This window comes from Periplaneta americana, chromosome 9 (assembly GCF_040183065.1).
Source record: "Periplaneta americana isolate PAMFEO1 chromosome 9, P.americana_PAMFEO1_priV1, whole genome shotgun sequence".
NCBI lineage: Eukaryota > Metazoa > Arthropoda > Insecta > Blattodea > Blattidae > Periplaneta > Periplaneta americana.
In genome coordinates, this window is record NC_091125.1 from 151,474,234 (window position 1) to 151,497,615 (window position 23,382).

The 23,382-nt window shown below is 34.0% G+C and overlaps 1 protein-coding gene across 1 annotated transcript; it reads left to right on the forward strand.

The window, feature by feature from the left end:
- The first annotated feature begins 730 nt into the window (after nt 1-730).
- Nucleotides 731-5,624, forward strand: EMC5 (ER membrane protein complex subunit 5). Its single transcript, XM_069836119.1, has 3 exons — nt 731-871; nt 1,055-1,107; nt 4,834-5,624. The coding sequence occupies exons 1-3, from the start codon at nt 793-795 to the stop codon at nt 5,056-5,058; spliced, it is 357 nt and encodes a 118-aa protein (XP_069692220.1). The 5' UTR covers nt 731-792; the 3' UTR covers nt 5,059-5,624.
- The last annotated feature ends 17,758 nt before the right edge of the window (nt 5,625-23,382 follow it).

Here is a 23,382-nt window from a genome sequence, read left to right on the forward strand (position 1 = left end):
AATTGTATTTGCATTCATAAGTATATTGTTTCTTGGGCTGTTATCTTTAAAGTGTAAATAGTGCAAAATATTATAGTTTATATTTTACATAATAGTTCATAGTTTTTATTTCTGTGAAACATGAATAGCAGTATGGTAGGCCTACGAAAAGAAGCAACCATAAAAGAAAAAAAACTCGAGCTATTAGGTAAGTGAAAACTATTTCTGGTTACAGCTGAAATAAGTTGAAACCTATTTATGCTATTTTTATTCTAAAAATAAGCGATTTTGACATTTTTAACATGGAAGGGGGCCCGTTATTGTATTTAGTACCTGGGTCCAGAATTTAATGTTCGAGGGGGGATGAATATAGGCCAAAAACACAAAATTACAAATATTTATTTTTGTACATAACAATTCAAATATAAGTAGGTGAAACTGTGAACTACTGACAACAGCAATTGGTTATTCTGAGAATCTTAAAGTAAAGTAAACTAAATGCATGTAATTTTATTATCGGTATCTTTGGCTCTTGATGATGGTGTTGATATTAGTATTTTCTGCTTCTTACACTGTTACATCCGCGAACACTACAAACATGAATTAATAATAGGAAGGTCACGCGAAATACAAGATAAGCCTATTAACTTTCGCATCAGAAATCAATAATAGAAGACTTCAAATATACCGCGCTACACATCACAACATTATAATCGATCATAAAGCAAGGATTCTCAGAACAATACCCAGAGAGTTTGATAATAATTCCATTAGTTGCCACAAGAGAGCGTTGGTCTAGGAGTAGAAAAGAAAATGGCTGCTTTATTGCATAAGTTTTTTCTTCTTTCTGGACTTCTGTCACTGTTTCATGCTGCATATTCAGCTGCCCAACGTAAGCAATGTGGCAGTACAATTTAATATAAAATAAAGTAAATTAAAAACGGCTAAGCTGCTTTAGTTTGTACTTAATAATTGGTTTTGTGAACAAAACATAATCACCTAACCTCATTTTCAATTTCTGTTTCCAATTAATTTAACATATAAATATTTGTTGGTCTTTTCCTTGCATTTACAGATCGCTCGTACCTGAGAATTACAGAACAGAAATTCGTATCATTACCGATTGATGTAAGTATCAGAACTTCGACATGTTTATGGCTATAAAGAATTTTGTATTTTGATCTTGCTTGTGTAATACGTACTCAGTTCATGTAGGGTTGTGCTATATATACCACTGCCTTTCCTTAATCATTAGATGTGAATATTATGTCTTAATGATAATCTCACTAATGAAAACACTTCAATCTTATACAATGGATGTATCAACATTAATTTGAATGTAGGTTAAGCTGTTATGTTGAAACAACAAATTAAACTTAACATATTTCAGTTGATATGACAAAGATAAACTGTAAATCGTGAATGCTTATGCTTACGATAGTGTCACTGATTGCTTTAGGTACATAAATAGGCTACTATCACAGCCTAATTCTGAAACTACTTATTCTAGAGCATTAGCCTATAGGCCATGATACACAGTTTGGAGACACTGAAATATTTACTTAATAGCCTACTTGTAAATGTTTTGCAAAATAATTGAGTTCTATGACAGGTAGGCTAGGCTATAAATTTTGAAATGGGCTACTGTAAGTTAGTTGATTTTCTGGAATAGACTTAATCAGAAATTAAATTTAGACCATAGAAGTAGGAATTTCTTACGTTTTGAATATAAATTTATCAGGTATTTTACCGAGGTTCTGGCTATATCTATTTCAGGTTGTTCTATTTTTATTACCGTACTTTGTGAGGTAAAATAAAAGATTTAAATTCTCATTTTGTTCCGAATATTTATCCAACAACATAGGCCTATCTCAAAATATTTTTTATTCCATACTGAACATAAAACTACTGTATTTGTCATATTATCTTACGCAAGTAAAAAAAAAAAATTAGCTCGTATGTCTCCACATTTTCTTTTTAAATATTATTATAAAATAGATGATATGATCTGTATAATTTCTGAATGAATTGAATCGTAAGGTGCTGAGCTTGAAGAAAATTCGTCACAGGTCACTTTGTCTCCTCTTCTGAAAATAAGTTAGGTAAAACCTTTGAATGTCATAATGGTCAAAGCCACGTGCCACTGTAATGGTGTAATTATACTAGTTATTTTGCAGTGATTGTCATTTCACTGGCTGACGCCATTTTTGTCGTACTTGGTAGTAAATCCCTGTGACGTCACTTTTTTTTCCTCTCATGAATGCATTAAGTTATTGCAAATAATTATAGAATTTCGCTCAGTTCTGTGCAAAAGTTACTGTATAAATTAAACAAATAAAAAAAAATGAAAAATGATTAACTATGTAAAGCTCGCAATAACATATGACTATAAGATATTAATTTAGAGAATCTTAGTAACTTTCATGAAGTCAGAATCTTGGTAACTAACTCAATATGATATTAATACTGCATGATGAATGAAGCAATTTCTGAATATAACATCTTAATTACACACTTAAAATTAACACTTGTATCACTAGTGATTTGTTAAATAACTTTTTAACTTTTCTTTGTTAATATTGAAATTCTTATCTTAATTAATGACTAGAAAGTTGAAGATGGTGGAAAGAAGCTGAAACTATGGTGGTCATTAATCAAGATAAAAGTTTCAATATTAACACAGAAAAATTAAGAAGTAACAAATTTCACAAATCAGAAGTAATTTTTGTGACTTATGCATTCATATTACATACTACGATAAGATTAAAAAAGAGGGGCATTAAAGAAGTTGAACCCTTCAGTAATATTTACAGATTATAATGTAGGGCCTAGATCATTTTTCAGCTAAATCATCTTCCGTGCATTTAGTGCACCACTTAATGAGATTATGTATTCCATCCTGTAAGAACCTTTTCTGTTTCTTGAGGAGCATCACTGACCTCATATGAATGAAAATATTCTATATTACAGTTTGTGATTAAATGCACAGTTAATTAGAAAATTAAGTTAAACGTTTCAGCAGTCTGGCAACATCGCTGCTAACACAGTCGTCTCTTTCTTCTTGTAATACAGATGTAAGAGATCAGTGAACTGTGTCTCTCTAGGTCAACTACCTCCCATCTTGCAAATCAAGCTTTCAGGTATAACTCCCTGTAAAGCTGATTTGAATAATTTCGAGGGAAAAATTGTTCTGGGGCCGGGCATCAAATCCGGGACCTTTGGTTAAATGTACCAACGCTGTACCAACTGAGCTACCCAGGAACTCTACCAGACACCGACCCAATTTTTCCCTCTATATCCACAGACCTCAAAGTGGGCTGACAACCAACATTGAGTGCACACAAACTCTGTGTGACTTAAATTGTTGTTGTTGTTTTCTAATGCCAGGCGTTTGACAATAAAGTCATTTGACCTCTTGCACTCCAATATTTTTCAAAGATATTATCATGATCAGCCACTGAAGCACAGATTTTGAGGTGTTCCGAATCCATTTCTTGGTTTGAGTTGCATAATGGGCAGTTAGGGGACTGATATATTCCAATTCTATGCAGGTGTTTGGCCAAACAATCATGGCCTGTTGCCAATCTAAATGCAGCTACAGACGATTTTCGTGGTAAATCGGGAATTAACTGTGGATTTTGATGCAGAGAGTTCCATTTTTTCCATTGGGATTGTGTTATCAAATTTTGTTTGTTAAAGTCTAAGTATGTAGATTTAATAAATCTTTTCACAGAGTAATACGTAGATTTAGTAACAGGTCTGTAAGTAGCAGTGCTGCCCTTCTTTGCTAAAGCATCCGCATTCTCGTTTTCCAGGATTCCATGACTTAAATTGTGGCTTTCTGTTAACGAACAGTGACGTGTATTATGCAAATCAAGCTTTCAGATGTAACTCCCTGTAAAGCTGATTTAAATAATTTCGAGGGAAAAATTGTTCCGGGGCTGGGCATCGAACTCATCTTCCTCTCTGACTACAACATTGCAATCTGTTTGCACCATTCAGTGGCTTGAAATTAGTGGTTTTTAAATTAAATTTACACGAAAACCATCCATGCTATTGAAATACACCAGAGGGATAAATGATTCTTTATTAGATTTTGTATCGACATGGACAAAAATCACGATCCTACTCACAATGGTTACTGAATAAGAAGGTATTCAAATTTTTTTTCTGAGAAAACTATGAACTTTCCACCAATAATTATGGTATTGTCGGACCATTGGATCTATGCCCCTTCAGCGCTGTCGTCGTTCTTGGAAAAGTTAACGCCTCTACTCACCCCATTCCACCCGTTTCTCTCCCACTACGTCAAACAGCAGGCCACGAACCTTGCCGAATAGGGATGTTGCTAAACTTCCGTCAAACAGTGTCATGTCTCTTGAATATTGCTTATAATACTGTAAGGTTAATTATTACTTATTCATAATTTAATTTAAGTAGGTCTAATGACGCTGATTGACTTATCCAAAATGCTATTACTTGCTTAATAATATTTCTTTCACCACTCCGTGCTGCAGTATTCATGTTGAGTTGACAACACTGGACTGCAAGTGCAAATAAACTGTCCCGCAAGAAGGCTGAAAATTGTGAGCAGTGGGGAGAGAAAGAGAGAGGGATAGAAAAGAGAGAAATAGGAATACAGGGAGAGAAATGAATTGCCGAGGCTGAAAAGGAATTAAGGTTCAGTTCGCATATCTTATGGGGGCACAGATCCGATGGTCGGACTATATTACACTTTTTTGTTACATACAACATGAGCTATTTGCCCATAAAATCTGCAGAGTTATTTCACTTTCACCATGTATATATATTATCCCACTGGTTTTAATCTTATTATGAATGAACCATTTCCAGATTCTGACCCAAGGGATAGTAAGTCTCTTTGTAGCCATGTACGGGATCATGTACATTGCCGGCGACTTCAAAGAAATACGAGCGACAGTGGACTTGGAGAACAAGTCATGGGAAACTGCACGGAATATTCCATCGTTCTACATATTCAACCACAGAGGAAAAGCTTTGTCTCCCAACTACGAGCCACCTGCACAGAAATCATCCCTAGAAGAGATTCAGTCATAGCACTTGTTTATTCCTGATGGGACTATGGATGTATATTGTGTTGATGGATTGTTACATTAAGTTTGGAAAAAAATCAAGAAAAAAAAAAGAGAGATTTCTACACGAAGTTGATACTTATATTAGGTCATTGCTTAATTACAGACAAAAATCATGTACCCTGTTGACTGTACTTTGTTGTGGAAAATGTACAAGAAACGTACTGTATTAAGTGTTTTGTGAAATATATTTAGAATCTTGTTATAAAAAAAAGAAGCAAAATTTTGATGTATTATTAAATATGTTGAATTATGACAAAAGTTAAAATTTCATATTGCATTTTAATTTATCAGAAGTGAAGAATCTCATACTGCAATTTTTTTTTAAATATAAAACCCAACGGTTTAGGGCATTTTGTGTCTGTAGTCACTTTTGCTCTTACGAGAAAGTTAACAAGTTACTTTCAAATGTTGATATGTATCCTCTGTGACATTTACTTTTGCATAAAACTGAATATCATTACAGCTTGAAGTCTTGCATATGAATTCTCATTTGTTAGAATAAATGTATACATGATTTTAGGTCCCAGATATTTTCTCGGTCAGAATATTTCTGAGATTCGTCCAACCTCATGTGGAACGAATACTAGAATGTCTTTCACATGGGGCTAACCATTAAGAATGCCTTCATTGCTTGTTTCTGTCTCAATTGCCTATAGAGAATTCGAACTTGCGAGTAGATTGTGGACTGTCATGAACTGTTACTTTTTTGGGCCATCCCTGAATTTTGGTATACTGTATCAAAATAAAACATATATAGTGAAACTTCCATTATAGTTGTTAATTGTTTCCATAAAATTGCAAAACGATTATAATCGAATCATTTAAATCCATGTTATAGTGACAATTCATTCCGAAAATGAAATCTGGTCACATATACCGAAAATATTTTTTTTAGGCCAAAAGCAAAATTTTATATTACAAGAAATAGCATCCCTTAACACTATCACATTGATTCAATTTAACAAAAAATTACTAAACCGATTATATTTATTCTAGAACTATAACACAGAAGTTCAAATAAATTCTGTGAAATTAAGTAAGCAGTGAATTATATTTTTGATTGATGCGAAGTCTGTTTGCTGATTTTGAATTTATAACATTCAACACATTCCTAAATTTGTTCTGAGTTCTTAAAAAAAAATTTCAATAATAAACTCCTGTAAAGGGGAGAGGATGGTATTTTTTGGTGAAAAAAGAGTAAATTAAGAAAACAATTCTTTAAAATACTCTGTGATATGTGTGGAATGCATAGCATAACATTTTGCGGGTATTTGTGCCCTTATCGCATGTTGAGTCACCATTTTTAAACTTCCTGCGTTATGGATTTTTAAATCACTCGCCAACTTTTATTGTCGTTTCCGGTAAATTAAATTTAAAAAAAATTTTTTTTCCTTAAAATACTCTTTGATATGTGTGGAATGCATAGCATAACACATTGTGGGTATCTGTGCCCTTATCGGATGTTGAGACGTCATTTTTAAACTTCCTGCGCTATAGATTTTTAAATCACATGCCTGCTTTTATCGGTTTCCAGTAACTTCATTTTTTTTGCTACATTGCCAGACAAAAGTGGATATAATTTCTGAACTATTAAAGATACATGCATGAAATTTAGAACACACATTCTTTAGATTATTAGGAAACTTTTCTCTGTAACAGAATTTTGTTAATTTATTTCATTTTAAAATTACGTCTGTTTGTTTGCAAGAAAGGAAATCAGAAAATTGTTATTAAATTTTAATTGTTTATTTTACAAACGTAGGGACTAATATCAAAATTCTGTTACAGACAGTTTGTAGAACATGCTTTTGCAAATACATTGCAAAAAAACGTTTGAATCTATCTTTAAAAACTGTTTAGATATATCGGTTTTAGTACAATCCTGCATTGGGTATATTTTTTTCAAATTTGGGCCCTCCCCCGAATATATATATATTTTTTTTCAAAATATTTATATTTGGTTGAGTTGCTACAGCTATGAGCTCTCTACATACAAAAAATTAATATTTTACACAAATAGGAAAAAAGTTTAAAAAAATACCATCCTCTCCCCTTAAACGTGCATTTATATATATAAACTTGTTCAATGTTGACCATTTTATGACTAGGAATGTGACGTCACTCCATAGCCTGTCTTTCTCGTTAGCCACACTTAAATTCTTATATAGCAAGGACACTAGACCTACAAAACAAAACACGTGAGCACATGACTGGATGCTCGAAATCATTCAAATGGTAGTCATCCAGGAGAAATGTACCAACACATAATGATCTAGTAGAAATGACAGTTAGTAGAATTTTGATGATAATTGAAATGAATGATTATTAAAAACAATTAGTAAAATGATAATCGATGCTTCACTGTAGAATTATTAAGGTTTTATACGAAATGCTAATACATATAGTAGTTGACTGGTAAGTATAAATATCACAATTCAACTAATAACCATTTCCAGGTATCAAACCAAAATATGGGGCAGAATGATACAATTCTTTGAAATTTAAATAATCGAAAACAGGCAATGGAAAATAGATTTACTCGTATTCACAATCAATTATGAACATAAAAATTTTCATTTTATATGTTCATATGCAGTCAGATTTAACATTTGCATTTGCCACTGCTAGAGACCACCTTTAAAAGAGTTGTTAACATGACTAAAAAAAAAATCTTTGTAAGAAATGGTAGGAAACTTCATTGAAATCAAAATCAGTCTGAAATGTGTTCATTTTGAAGCCCATTTCAGTGTAATTTCAGAAAAAAAACCTTTATTTACTGAAACTTAGCCAACATTTTATTGTTCATATTCTTGAATATTGTCACCTAATTACTGTCAACATTTAATTTATCATTATTGCTTATAAAATGCAAAGACTATACAATAATCACAGAGCTCAATTAGGTTACTACATATCTCAACTTTCAGTGTCAGTACGAAATTATTTACAGTATCAAAAGTATATTGTTATTTATTCTTACTTTTAGGAATAATTTTAATCAGAAAATCAAAGAAATTCTCAAGATACACTATACAGCCATCCTTTAATAACGGATATGATATCAATCGTCTAGTTCAAAAGTGCGACAACTCAAAAAAACAACTTTTGAGATATCTTCAGTTGAAAGTTTCAAATAAATCACTTAGAAAGGAACAGAGTTCTGGTTCATAACCACGACAATTAGAAATGAGTCAGTATTCAGGACGAGTTTATCACAATCTTCCAGTTCATTATTAATACATTTATAAATGTACTAATAATGAATTAGTAAAGTCCATAATTATAATTATTTCTAAAGCAGTTTATTTAGTTTTTTTTCTTTTTGGTTGTAAATATGACTTATCTCAATACTGAATCGGAAAGAGCTCCGAAAGGGGCTTTCAGTAGTATAAATAACTAAAAAATGGCAATTTTTAAGTTGTCGCACTTTTGAACTGGATGATCGATATATACACCGTTTTAGAAGTTAATTTTTAAAAATGAAAATAGATTTCTTGGATGTTTCGTTCTCACTTCATCTCCTTGCAGTCTTTCATAAATTCATGTAAATTTTCATCATTCTTGCTTTGAATATTGTCATTTTTTATGCTGTAACGGATGTGACAAAAATGTCACCCACCTCAACACTTCATTTTATATTAGCTTAAAAATTTGTAAATCCTTTTGAATAATTTTACCGTAAAAATTCTTTACTAGTACCTAAAGGATGACATTAACCATCTGTGTTGATAAGTTCGTTAAAAATAAATATTTTATTTTCTGTAACGAATATTTCATGGATTTGTAACGATGTGATAACACGTAAACATGTTTTTACTTCATTTTACACGGAAAATTAAGACTTCACAAAGATTTTGTGAACATATTAAGGTATGAAATATTCAGAAATATTAGTACACATCTTATTTCACAGGAGGGTAAATAATTTTACTTTTCTAGTATGAGGTATATGTTATAAAAGATGGCTGTATAGCAGTTTCAAGATTTGTTAATATTTTTTACCTTAGTTGAAAATTCTGAAAATACAGGTTTTATAATGTGAAACGTGTGGCAACTCTGTAGTAACCAGGAAAATGTCGTATGGTAATTTTTTGTTTAGTGTGGGTATATTCTAAACAGAATAACTGACTGCCACTTGTTAAGTTGACGTACTAGATTAACACTAGTACAGAATAGTAAAAAAGTTTACTCACTACATACTTTGCTTCACAATGAGTATTCCCTCGACCACTTTTGAAAGTAAACACATGATGTATTGTCTCTTGATGACATTACCAGTTCTGTGGAAAAGTACCGTTAGTTTATTGTATTTATTGCCAGTGTTGTACTTTCTGTCAGTTGTGGAGTTGAAACATCATCACTACACTGCTTTCGTAATGCTTTTAAGCAATAAAGTTAATCTACCCATAGAATGGGGGAAAAAAAATTACATTAAAAGTAGCAGAAGTCTTGAGTAAAAGAAAGAAAATATATAACAGACTTCTGTTTACTCTTAACTTCGAATTCTCTATAGCAAATTCGTAACCCTGTTTGCTTGTTATATCAAATATAAAAAATGTTTTTAGTAGAATGTAAAAAGATTATTCATTTCAGCATCGTTTCTTGTGTCTTTTTGGCCTGTTTTTTTCTTATATAGATCTTATACTGATAAATAAATTTAAATTTACTAGTAACCGCAGATATTTCACTTTGTCATTATATGAACTTACGAATGTGTTGTAATGGTTTTTGTTATAATTATAAGAGTTTTTGAGATGTGATATAAGGTACCTTAGTATTGAATGATGCCGCACACTACACATATTGCAACTTGTGTTCTTTTGCACCCAGTTACCTGTCTGCAGACCAGAAATGATGTATGTACCTTAAAAAATAAATAAACATTAGACATTGAAAGTTATCAAGAACCACAATTTTCTTATGGCTTGCATATTTTAAATAAATTTTGAGACAAATTTTTGGTACTTTATTAATTATTAATCCTATACTACTTATGATTATTATTGGCTCTGGGGTTCGCGAGTTCAAATCTGGCTGGGGGTGACAGATTTTTGAGGGTGATAAAAATATTTAGCACAATATGAAATTTTAGGTTTCTACATAGTGATTTTGTTTAGAAGAAGATTTTTTGGTATTCTCCCGTTTTCTGGAACCTTGTTACATCTCTATTATTGTTTGCAGAAATTGTATCTATAGAAACAGTAACTATGACAGCAGACATGAATAAATTTAGTGCTCTTTCTTTTGTTAGCTCAGTTGCTTCAGTGTTACTTAATACATTTTTCAGCAATTTCTAACTTGAATTTCCTTACAAAAAACGTCGATAGTAAAAAATGTTCCTATTTTCATGAGACATTTATGGCAGACTTACATATCTAACAGACAGACATCTATCTTTTAGCTTATAACTTCGAATAAAACTATATATTACAAGACATATCATTCAACATCATGAAATTGATTTTATCGAAAAAAACAAAATTAAATCTTGCAAGACGTTTAATGAATTTGAACGGAAAAGCAAAAAAATTAATGCTGTAAAATACGACGACTTAATCCGATGTTTTGATGGAATACTGTGTTTATTAAATTTAGTAAAGTTTACTGACGTTGACTTGAAAATTAACAGGTGATATGCTCTTGGTTGCCTACATTACAAAAAAAAAAAGTGAGCATAAACAGTGCCGCGATCTTGTACAGAAATATTATGTGACAATGACTGCAAGTAATAAATGATAGATAACGTCACTTATATCAACAAATGCCGCTATTTTACTTACAATAATTTGAAAGACAGATGCACAGGTAGGAGATAAAAAATAATTAAAAGATAAAGAAGTCTATTGTAAATAGTGTCTTTTTTTAAGTGCGTGATTGTGGTTCCGAAATTGTTAGATTATCTTGCTTGTTGAAATAACTATCAAGATTTCATTTGTTTCAATTTTCCTTCTTTGATCAATTGCGTATTGTTGATATAACGCGAATGTTAGTGATCCAGGAGAAATGTACCAGTAAATGATCTGGTAAAAAAAAGACGACCAGTAGAATTTCGACAATAAGCAAATTTTCCTTTACGTAAGTAAACAAAAGTTAAAATTAACGTGGCAAATAAACATTATTTTAAGGAATACTGGAAGCAAACATGAGTAATATTAATCATTCTTAATGATCTTGGGATAGAAAGTAATAAAATATGTATAAAATAGAAAATACATGCTGTTGAGCTTATAATAAACCATAAGCAGAATGTGTACGTAATAAAAAATGTGTATATTACGAAATAATTAATATATTAATTTATAATGTAGACCTACACATTCATTTCAGAATAAAAGTTAACATTTTAATATATTTGCGGTATTACCAGACATCATCATCAAGAAATTATGTAACTTCGTTGAAAAATACTTATGCAAGACATAATTTATTTAAATAATTAATAATTACCAAATGATTTTACATTTCGTTTAATTCTTCACTAATATAATAAAATGAATAACTATTAAATGGTTCTTAGTTTCATTTTCACTATATTTTGTTCATGATTTTTATTATTTACTAATTGTTTCTACATTTTGTCTTTACTTCAATTGATTTTTTTTGGCCTTCGTAAATGTTTGCGAGTAATGCTCTTTCGGGATCTCTTCTTAATTTGAACATTATTATTATTATTATTATTATTATCATTATTATTATTATTATCATCATTATTTTAAAAAATCAACAATCTAACTTAATACTTAAGTTAAATCACTCTAAATTTGATATAATTTACTGTATTTTAAATTTTCCACTAATTTGCATCCTGATCTGTTATATTTATGACTGCTCTACAGATTCGAGAGTGGATTATATACGTAACCCCTTATTAATTTCTGGCATTTTTAAACTATATGATTATTGAAAATCTAACGTGTTATTTCTTGTCCTTTATGGAAAAAGTATTTCTTTTTAATTATTTTAATCGAGGTAGCAACTCCAGGAAAAAAAAATTTTTTTTTTAATTTCCATTGACTATTTCGTTTATATGACGTCATTCCATTTTCGGCCAATGAAGTGTAATGAAATTTTGAATTCCAACCAATAACAGTCATGCATCGCGATAATTTCTGCATCTCGATTTATCACTATCAATTTATTGCATGGTCGTTCTTGTGTCTAGTCAGTGCCACCAACTGTTTTCACGTAAATCAATGAGCATGAATCAGTTGTATTAAATAAAGTGCGAAATCCTACTTTCACATCTACATCTTCATCTTCTATTTCTATGTCCATTGTATCTAAAGAAAACGACACTCCTTCATAACAATTGTTCATTTAATTAATGTATTAATCAGGCTATTTGTAATTATACTATAAAATGTTTAAATTAAATTATGATTTCAGCAGATAATGAAAACGTATTTCTGTTATAATAACAAGAGAAAAGCGCAGCACATGTAATTAACATTTTAAAATCTGTATTTCGCTTTTCTCAATTGGCATTGTTGAATAACATTCAATTTATCTATTGCAGTAATAGTTATTCATCTATTTCGACTTCACAATGTCTGAATAGGTTTAAGTATTCATAAATATACAATTATTAACATTTTGTGACCAAATTTTAGGGATATATTATTTACATTTTTATTTTATTCACGAAATAGTCCTAATAAATGTCACTCGAGGTCTGAGATTTCCAAAATAAATCCACTCGCTTTGCTCGTGGATTTATCGGCAAATCTCAGACCTCTTGTGACATTACTATAGATAATTTTGTCTCTAAACTAAATTTATCACATGTAATGCTCAGAGGCCTAACCAGAACAACATGAGTATTATTGTTTACGTTTACATTAAGAATTAATATATTATACAGTATTATCAGATGAACAGTAGGCCTATGGAAGCAATAAAAGACACAAGAGTAACACTTTAAATTTACAAAACAGTGACGTTACATGAGATTATTCTGGAATTTCCTACTGTCCTCTTTTTTTTCATCAGTTTGTCCTCCAAAGATATTTTCACATCTGGTCACCCTGCCTCTATGGTCTTAGTTAAATCGTGTAATCACCTATAACGTCTATTCACTTCAGAGCCATTTACGAAACTCCTAAAAAACGTTTCAAACTGGTATATCGAAGCAAAAGTGTATCGATCTCACACTTCATTGCATATGTTCTTGAAAACTCCAACACTGAATTTGCTTACAAACTGCAAAGAATCTTTGACAACATAATATTCGTCACAGAGCTTATCTTGGTTAATAAATCACTCAAATTTAATTGCTAATACTAAATTGTTTGCTTACTTATGGCTTTTAAGGAACCTGGAGGTTCACTGTCGCTCTCATATAAGCCCATCATCGGTCCCTATCCTGAGCAAGATTAATCAAGTCTCTAGCATCATATCCCACCTCCCTCAAATTGTTTACAATATCAAAATTAGATTGTTACTTATGAGACAGACTTAATATTCTCATTTTCAGGAGTGGATTTTGATCAGTCAAAACAAACCATATCTCAAGGTACTCTATATCAATATAAAAATTACTAATATGTTCAATAAACTTAATGTTTAACCCAGCTGGCATATCTGAAAAGGAATGTAGAAAATTTCTCTCAAATGCAGAAATGTTGCTTAAAATCTGGGACATCTGGAAACACTGGCTGTACAACAAAAATAAAACAGTGTTTTTATGTTTAGCATAACTTCACACTAATTATTCTTTGAATAAAATGATTTTTCATCTCCAACAATTGCCTATTTAAGTAATACCACAGTCTAGTATATACAGTTTCGAAGCTCAATATGTAATAAATATGGTGTTGTTTTCTAATGCCAGGCGTTTGACAATAAAGTCATTTAAGCTCTTGCATTCCAATATTTTTCAAAGATATTTTCATGTGAAAATGGCAATTTGTAGCCAATTTAAGTGAAGATCATATTTTAACGTTTTGGTGGCTACTTCATCCACACACAACCCCCAGAATGTCTGGAGGACCACACCTGCTGTTGGTCGACGGGTCCATTGGACCTAGCTGGGAGATCTTGTTGATCACCAGCTTTCCCTCCTTAAGCCACTGGAGGACGATTTTAGTGCCATAGCAGGTCAGCACTAGGAAAAGAAAAGTAGAAAGAGGAGGAAGGAAAGGGAAATGAACCCCTAGGCCTCGAATGCTCTAATCCCGTCGGGGTTGAAGAATGTAAGAGTTCAGTCAGAGGACTGGATAGGAAAGGGTAAAGAGGGAATTAGGTATTGAATAGAGGAAAATTATACCAAATTTAGTCATTAACTCATCAAGCTGACCAGTGCTAATTGATGAGTAGCCCCTCCCTTTAGTTCAGCCTTTAAAAGTAGTAATAGTTGTGTATGTAATCAGTTTTTGTAACTTAACAAAAATTATCATTTACGTCTATGTAAAGATTACTTTTTGGTCCTACAGAATTATCTGTTATGGTTACCATTAGTTATTCGAAGGCTGTAATAAATATGCATCCATAGATAGTTGCTAAGCACTAGGATCGCTACTATCGCTTCATTACAGATAATGCGAAATAGTACCTGCACAGTCTATTGTTCCTAGCAACCTCAACAACTCAAGCTTCGTGACTGTATATACTAGACTGTGGTAATACTCGAAATGGTTCGTGTAATGAAAAATACTTACGGACTTTTATCACAGTTTAGTATATACAGTTGCGAAGCTCAATACTTACTAAATATGCAAACATAGACAGTTGAAATATGCATCCATAGATAGTTGCTAGCCACCAGGATCGCTACTATCGCCTCATCACAGACTCTTTCTACCTTTTGGTGACATGCGCATGTATAATTACGAATTTAGGAATATAAGATATAGTAAACATAACCTATAATATTTCCATATGAATGGCAGGGAATTGGAGACCACTAAAATTAGACAGAAAGGGGCAACTGGGACAGTAAACATAACCTATAATTTCAACACATCTAAATATTCGTGCGATGCAACTGAAAATTATTGAATGGTGCATAAATGAATGTGCAATAATTTCGCAATTTTTAATCGAAATAAAGGCAGGTAGGTTATTACACATACGAACAACGTAATTTTCACACCAAAAATAATATTACACCTTAACTCGCAAGGAATTATGTCTGAAGTGTCTCCTAATCATTGTTTTAAATTTTATTAATTCAATTACACTACATTTTAGAGAAATATATGTTACTTTTTATGCATTCCAATTAATGTATATGGTTGAAACGCCGCCCTTCGTGATCGGGTTAAGCGAGTCACATGGTCTGCCTTACGGCCTGTATTAGATGACGATGCCAGTGACACAGTCTATTGTTCCTAGTACACACAGTACTAGCAACTATCGCGGCTAGCAACTATCGCGAGAAATGCAAAAAATCACCCCAAGCTTCGCGACGGTATATACTAGACTGTGCTTTTATTCAGAAGGATGATGTCCGTGCATTGCTGCCTGTAACATAATGTTCAACAGACAGACTTAACACAGCCAGTGTTGCCAAGTCTATTTTCCAACAAATCTGAAAGAAGAGTGTAAAACTATAGACAACCACATATAATTTTCAAAACAAACAAAAATTGTCAAATCAGGAGTTGTGGCAACACTGTGAAAAGTAAGCATTCCATTAGTTCAGAAATGTATGTAAGTAACATCCAATGTAACAGAATGGCTTGAGAATCTGGCTGCTGGCAGCAGATGAACTGTTTGTGCACTCTAAAAATTCATTATGTATTATGCAATGAATAAACAAATTAAATAAATTATTATGCCTTTTATTTTATAATAGAATCAATAGCTATAGAACAGTGGCGGGCATTCCTGCGGCATTGCCGCAGTGACGTCAGACCTCAGCGAAGCATCTTACCCCCTACCTTCCCCTTCCCCCAGCCCACGAAAATGTCGTGGTGGATTATACTGGATTGCTGTACTTCGAAGCTTCATTAGTGTCTTTCGCAGAAGCGTCTGAATCGAGAGGATATCACACTTACAAGAAAGACAGTTATTTCATTTCTCATGTTTAGGATCAGTTACAAATATTCAGGACGCTATTCAACTCAGATTCCTTTCAGTTATAAGCCCTTTTCTCTGCGATAGTTTTGTAAAAATATAGGCTATATATTTATTTTCCTTCCTTTCCCCTTTTTGTTCCCTTTATCAGCTGACGAATTTATTATATTCTATTTTGTTATATTCTTCATTACGTTTTCCATATTAACCATTTGTACTAAATGAGTTGCTTTTGCTATATTCCAATCTATTTTACTTTATTTCTTTTTCTATTATGGTATTATTTTCATGTTGTTTAGTGTCGATTTTATTATGCTATTATTATTTTCTCTTTGTAATATGTTAGTATTCTGTTCTATAACTTTTTTGTTAAATTTTAACTGCTTGAATACTCTGTGACCTGGTAGAGTGTAAGAGAAGGCCCTATGGCCTTAACTCTGCCAGTATAAATAAAGAATTATTAATTATTAATTAAATAAGTACATAATTAAAATAGATCACCTATTATACGAACACAGATTCAGTGATTTTCAAAGAATGGAGAAAGATTTCAATATTTTTGTCATTAGGAATGCAGTTATATTGTCAGACTCCAAAGCAGCTATTTTATCAATAGTCTCTAAACACACACCTTCATCTCAAACAGCAGAAATAACTAAAATGCTCTCTCAATTAATATCACTCAATAAAAGAATTGTATTCCAATGGATACCATCCCATTGTGGAATCCTGGGAAACGAGAATGCGGATGCTTTAGCAAAGAAGGGCAGCACTGCTACTTACAGACCTGTTACTAAATCTACGTATTACTCTGTGAAGAGATTTATTAAATCTACATACTTAGACTTCAACAAACAAAATTTGATAACACAATCCCAATGGAAAAAATGGAACTCTCTGCATCAAAATCCACAGTTAATTCCCGATTTACCACGAAAATGTCTGTAGCTGCATTTAGATTGGCAACAGGCCATGATTGTTTGGCCAAACACCTACATAGAATTGGAATATATCAGTCCCCTAACTGTCCATTGTGCAACTCAAACCAAGAAATGGATTCGGAACACCTCAAAATCTGTGCTTCAGTGGCTGGTCATGATAATATCTTTGAAAAATAATGGAGAGCAAGAGGTCAAATGACTTTATTGTCAAACGTCTGGCATTAGAAAACAACAACATATTTTTGTCATTCCTTTTTATGTTGAAATTGAAAATGTTATCCCAGAATTGCAGTTAGAGGTACTGGATTTGCAGAATGATAGCTTCTTGAAAGCGGAATGTGAAGGTCTGCTGGAGATTAAAATTTTTGAAAAGATGTTCAGTACTACATATCCCCTGCTCAGACAGTTTGCTTCAAAAATAATGAGTACATATTCATCAATCTACCAGTGCGAACGGCTGTTTTCGAAAATGAAATTTATAAAGTCCAGCCACATATTCCGCTTAAGTGATGCTCATCTCCTTGCACAACTGAAAATAGCATGCACAGATATAAATCCCAATTTCGAAGAAATTGCTTTGAAAAATAATTAATTAAATATCACGTGAAGGAACTCTTCTAATTACATATGGTAGGTAGGAGTGTATTGGCGCAACTGTCTGTAAATCCGTCACTGCACTGTAGAGTGCAACCCCTCCCACAGTATATAGTTGCCATTTAAATCCTGTCTTGTGGGTTGCGTTCATTTTGCCCACCATTGCTATAGAATTAACGTGTGATATCAGAATGTTTTATGAAAATAAAACTTTTAAACCTTGTAAATAAGAACCACACTAGAAACTTGGTTGAGTGATACAAGGCGATTCAGAAAGTTAGTTCCGTCTCGTCTGTCACGTGGAGGAGTGGCGGTAGCAGCATCATCTTTGTTCCGCTATGCAGCTTGGTTCAGTATGCTCCCGGCTGTCATGAGGTTGCTTTCGACTGTTTCTCTCACCGAGGCAGATGTTTAAAATGTGTATAGTAATTGAAGCTCCCACCAAGTGTGAGGTATGTGCATTAATATGGCAAAACAATTAACAACAGCTGAAATTCGTGAGATTATCTGCAATGTACGGGAACCAACTCCCCTATGAAACCACAAAAATGTAAATAATTGATTAAATGGCGATCATAGTCCTGTTAATTATGTAAGCATGTGTGACTTACAACTGTTTCGGTGTTACTTGACACCATCCTCAGAGCCTACTAGATCTCGGCGCTGTCTCAACTTCGCTGCCTGTTGTGTGGATGCGTTCGTGTGATGAAGAGTTGTGTCAAATAGTGTGTGTGTTCTGAAATTGATCTGTGTGTTGAGAATTTGATTAGGGTGTGTTTTAGTGTGTCTATATATTTCATATTGTTCTAGTGTGTTGAGTTTTTGGTTTTTGGGTTGTATGTATAGGATTTCCATGTCTGTATTTATGTTATTGTGTGTGTGGTTAGCATTAGTTATGTATTCTGCATATGTAAATGTATTGTGTCCTCTGGTTATCTACTAGGCTCTGAGGATGGTGTCAAGTAACACCGAAACAGCTGTAAGCCACACATGCTTACATAATTAACACGAGTAAGATCGCCATTTAACCAATTATTTATATTCAAGTGTTAAAAGTAGTGTACGAAAGATTCAGCACAAAAATGTCTCCAAACATTTTCAACCAAGAAGCTCATGGCAACTGTCTTTTGGATCAAGGAAGTTGTCTTTTATGGAACAAAGCACAACAATAAACTCTGGCATGTAGTGTCAGACACTATCCAAACTGAGGAGAGCAATTCAGAACAAACGACGTGGTATATTGAGTTCTGGGGTTGTTTTGTTCCACAACAATGCTCGGCCATTACTGCCGCATGCACTCAAACTCTCCTGCAACAGTTCCAGTGGGAGGTATTTCATCATCCACCGTACAGTCCTGACTTGGCTCTGAGTGACTACCACTTGTTCCCAAACACGAAGAAATGGCTTGGATCTCAGCGGTTTCAAATAGATGAGAAGCTCAAGGAGAGTATCAGTGGGTGGCTAAAATTACAGGTGGCTGATTTTTATGCAGAGGGAATTTCGAAGCTTGTGAAGTGGTATGACAAATGTCTGAATATAAATGGAACAGTCGACCTGGTTGGTGAGTTGGTATAGCACTGGCCTTCCATGCCCAAGGTTGCGGGTTCGATCCCGGGCCAGGTCGATGGAATTTAAGTGTGCTTAAATGCGACAGGCTCATGTCAGTAGATTTACTGGCATGTAAAAGAACTCCTGCGGGACAAAATTCTGGCACATCCGGCGATGCTGATATAATCTCTGCAGTTGCGAGCGTCGTTAAATAAAATATAACACTTTTTTTAGTGGAACGGTATGTCAAATGTCTGAATATAAATGGAAATTATGTTGACAAGTAATTGAAAAGTGCTCTTTCACTTGCATGTAATAAAAGTTCCCTCAATAAAGCGCTTTCTGAAAAAAAAAAAATTACCAGAACTAACTTTCAAGAAATTTTTTTTTGTTTCCTCAAAACTGGTTAAATGCTGTTCACAGAACACTGCTCTTTGTCATTTCTGCATTGGTATCAACATTCGAGATGCAGTTATTTTTTCATGTCCAATTCGTTTACCAAAATATTGTGCACACTATTGTATGAGAAGTTTGTTTCTGCTACTATATCCCTGATGGAGACTTGATCTTGCAGCACTAAATCACGCACTTTATTGATGTTTTCTGGTGTTGTGACATTTCTTGAAGGGCCATCACCATGTTCATCTTCACACGATGTTCTCCCACATTTGAACACCACCTTTTTACTATATCGTAAGATACAGTAGATTTTCCGAAGGTAACTGTCATATCTTGGTGAATTTGAAATGGAGACATTCTCTTCTTTTGCAGGTATTTAATTACAGCTCTTTGTTCTACAGACTTAATTTCTCTACTGATGCAGCACCTCCGGCCACTCGAACACCTGCTACGAGCCAACGAAGACATGTATAGACTTGCAATTGGCATGTAGCCGTAACACATTTCAGTCATCTGTGTGCCACAAAATAGAAATTTTAGTTCAACTAGAAACAGGTCAGGGCTACAGCATTGGGATCAACCCTCGTAAACAAAGAAAATAATACAGTCAACTTCAGATATAGTGAATCTCTGTGGACTTGCATATTTCGTTCACTATATCCAAAGTGTCTCTCCCATAACCTTAAATGACAGAAATGAATGAAATTGTGAATAAGAAAATATAATATTTCATTTTTGTGGAATGGATTACACTATATACTGTTACAGTTGGTTTACTCAAATTATGCTGTTGACCCACATCTGCTTGCGAAAGACCACGTTCAATGTCACTTATAATATCCGCTTTATCTTCCAAAGAAAACACTTTACGCTTCGACATTTTTATACAGTACATTCACTGTTGGAACACTAGAAACAGACTGATCAGGTAGAAATGACAAACACTGTTATCGTGTGACTGCGTATCCAGCCTTGGAATTTCCCAGGTCACTTAATGGAAACTGGGGGGGAGTTGATGGAGTTTGAAAGCCATCAGAATCTTACAGTCATTTATGCTCTGGACATAATGTCCGTCACCTTTTAATAAAAGAAGGCAATTTCATTTTCCGTTGTTTCAATGCTATCCATCATAATGGAAATATTTGAGAACAAAAGACAACACTTTGATGGAGGATTAAAAATAACAGTAGAGTAGAGTGCCTGAGAACAAAATGTCAATCCTTCGATGGTGGAGTGAGGCAAGGTCGTCACGTGTTGCCTGGTTTTACAGTACAGCTCATTGTCTAGGAATCACTAATCCTACCTTTGTCCTTCGACTGAAGGAGTAAGAAACTTAGAATGTTGTTCTCAACACATGTATTCTTTCAATTTTATACAAGAAGGTCTGACTTCAAATAAGAATTTGTCAGGATAAATGGTTCACTATAACAAAAAAAAAAAAATCCCCTTTTACTTCTGAGAACAAAATCTTGAGGAAGATTTTTGGTCCCATTCAAGAAAATAACACGTGGAGAATTTTGAATAACAGGGACCTAAGGAATATTTATAAAAATCCGGACATAATAGCCTTAATAAAAAGTCGAAGACTACGTTGACTTGGACACGTCGACTCTCTTCTACGAAAAGCTTTCGACTATTCTCCAAGATGTAACAGACCTCTTGGTAGACCTCGTCTCCATTGGCAGGACCAAGTATATTATAATCTTTGTACAGTGGGAGGACGACAAGAAGATGCAGAAAACAGAGACGAATGGCGATATATCGTGAATGAGGCTAAAACCTCTTAGGTTTGCCATTAGGTTAATTAGCATAAGTGTAACCGTTTTTTAAGTGGGCATCAATTTTTTGTTTGAAATGGTTTACTCACGTAAACCCCCAGTATGACTGGAGGGCCACACTTGTCGTTGGTTAATGGGTCCATCGGACCTGGCCGGGAGGAGTTTTAGAGTCCACCGACCTTTCTCACAAGCACCACTTGTGGAACATTTCTACGCCGTGGCAGGCCAGCGTAAGAGATGAAATAGCATTTCCTCTATTTCTGATGGTGTGGTTATACCGCCATTTTTTTAATTCAGACTGCTTACAGAACACGATTATTTGGCCAAACATTTGAATAAAATAGGAATTTACACAAATCCAAATTGCACTCTATGCAACAAAGAAGAAGAAATGACTGAAGATCATCTACAAACCTGTGAAGTTCTACCTGATGGATCCACTACAGAGAAATATTGGAGAGCAAGAACGCTAATGGCTTCGTTGCCAAAGCCTGGCATTAGATAACAACAACAACAACCTCTTAGGTTTTGAAATGCTCTAAATTGATTGATTGATAACTGAAGCGAGGGTTCACTATAAATGGAAATATTAATGTACTTTTTAATGTATTTGGGTCGGGACCAACGAATTAGGTTCACTATAGCCGAATGTTCACTATAACCGAGTTCACTATATCCGGAGTTGACTGTATAACGCACTTTGAATAAGAAAAAGACGTATTTTATTCAACAAAATAATCAGTGAGCTGCAGGTCACAGCATATACAAAGTACATTGAAAGAGTAATGGAACGGAGAAAAATTCTCTCCGGTACCGGGATTTGAACCCGGGTTTTCAGCTCTACGTGCTGATGCTTTATCCACTAAGCCACACCGGATACCACCCCGGTGTCGGAAAGAATCGTCTCAGATTAAGCTCCAACTCTTGGGTTCCCTCTAGTGGCCGCCCTCTGCACTACGTCATAGATGTCTATGAACAAGGACCAAAGTCCACACATGTGCTGAGGTGCACTCGTTATGAGTGACTAGTTGGCCGAGATCCGACGGAATAAGCATCATCGTATGATGACGCAGAATATCTGCATGGAAATGTGTACTTCGGTACATTAAAATAATATATATGATATGGGTAAATCACTTCGTGATTTAAGACGGCGCTTATTCCATCGGATCCTGGCCAACTAGTCACTCATAACGAGTGCACCTCAGCACATGTGTGGACTTTGGTCCTACGTTCATAGACATCTATGACGTAGTGCAGAGGGCGGCCACTAGAGGGAACCCAAGAGTTGGAGCTTAATCTGAGACGATTCTGTCCGACGCCGGGGTGGTATCTGGTGTGGCTTAGTGGATAAAGCATCAGCACGTAGAGCTGAAAACCCGGGTTCAAATCCCGGTGCTGGAGAGAATTTTTCTCCGTTCCATTACTCTTTCATCATATGATGACGCAGAATATCTGCATGGAAATATCATATGTACTTCGGTACATTAAAATAATATATATGATATGCATAAATCATTTCGTGATTTAAGATGGCGCTTATTCCGTCGGATCCCGGCCAACTAGTCACTCATAACGAGTGCACCTCAGCACATGTGTGGACTTTGGTCCTTGTTCATAGACATCTATGACTTAGTGCAGAGGGCGGCCACTAGAGGCAACCCAAGAGTTGGAGCTTAATCTGAGACGATTCTGTCCGATGCTGGGGTGGTATCTGGTGTGGCTTAGTGGATAAAGCGTCAGCACGTAGAGCTGAAAACCCGGGTTCAAATCCCGGCACCGGAGAGAATTTTTCTCCGTTCCATTACTCTTTAATCGTATGATGACGCAGAATATCTGCATGGAAATATCATATGTACTTCAGTACATTAAAATAATATATATATACAAAGTAGCTGTCACTGACTACTTGAAAGTACAATGCATTCTGGGATACAATGCACAGTCCTCGATCCATGAAATCGACTCAACTATGAAAACAAACAAGTTTAGGTAAATAAACAAGTATGG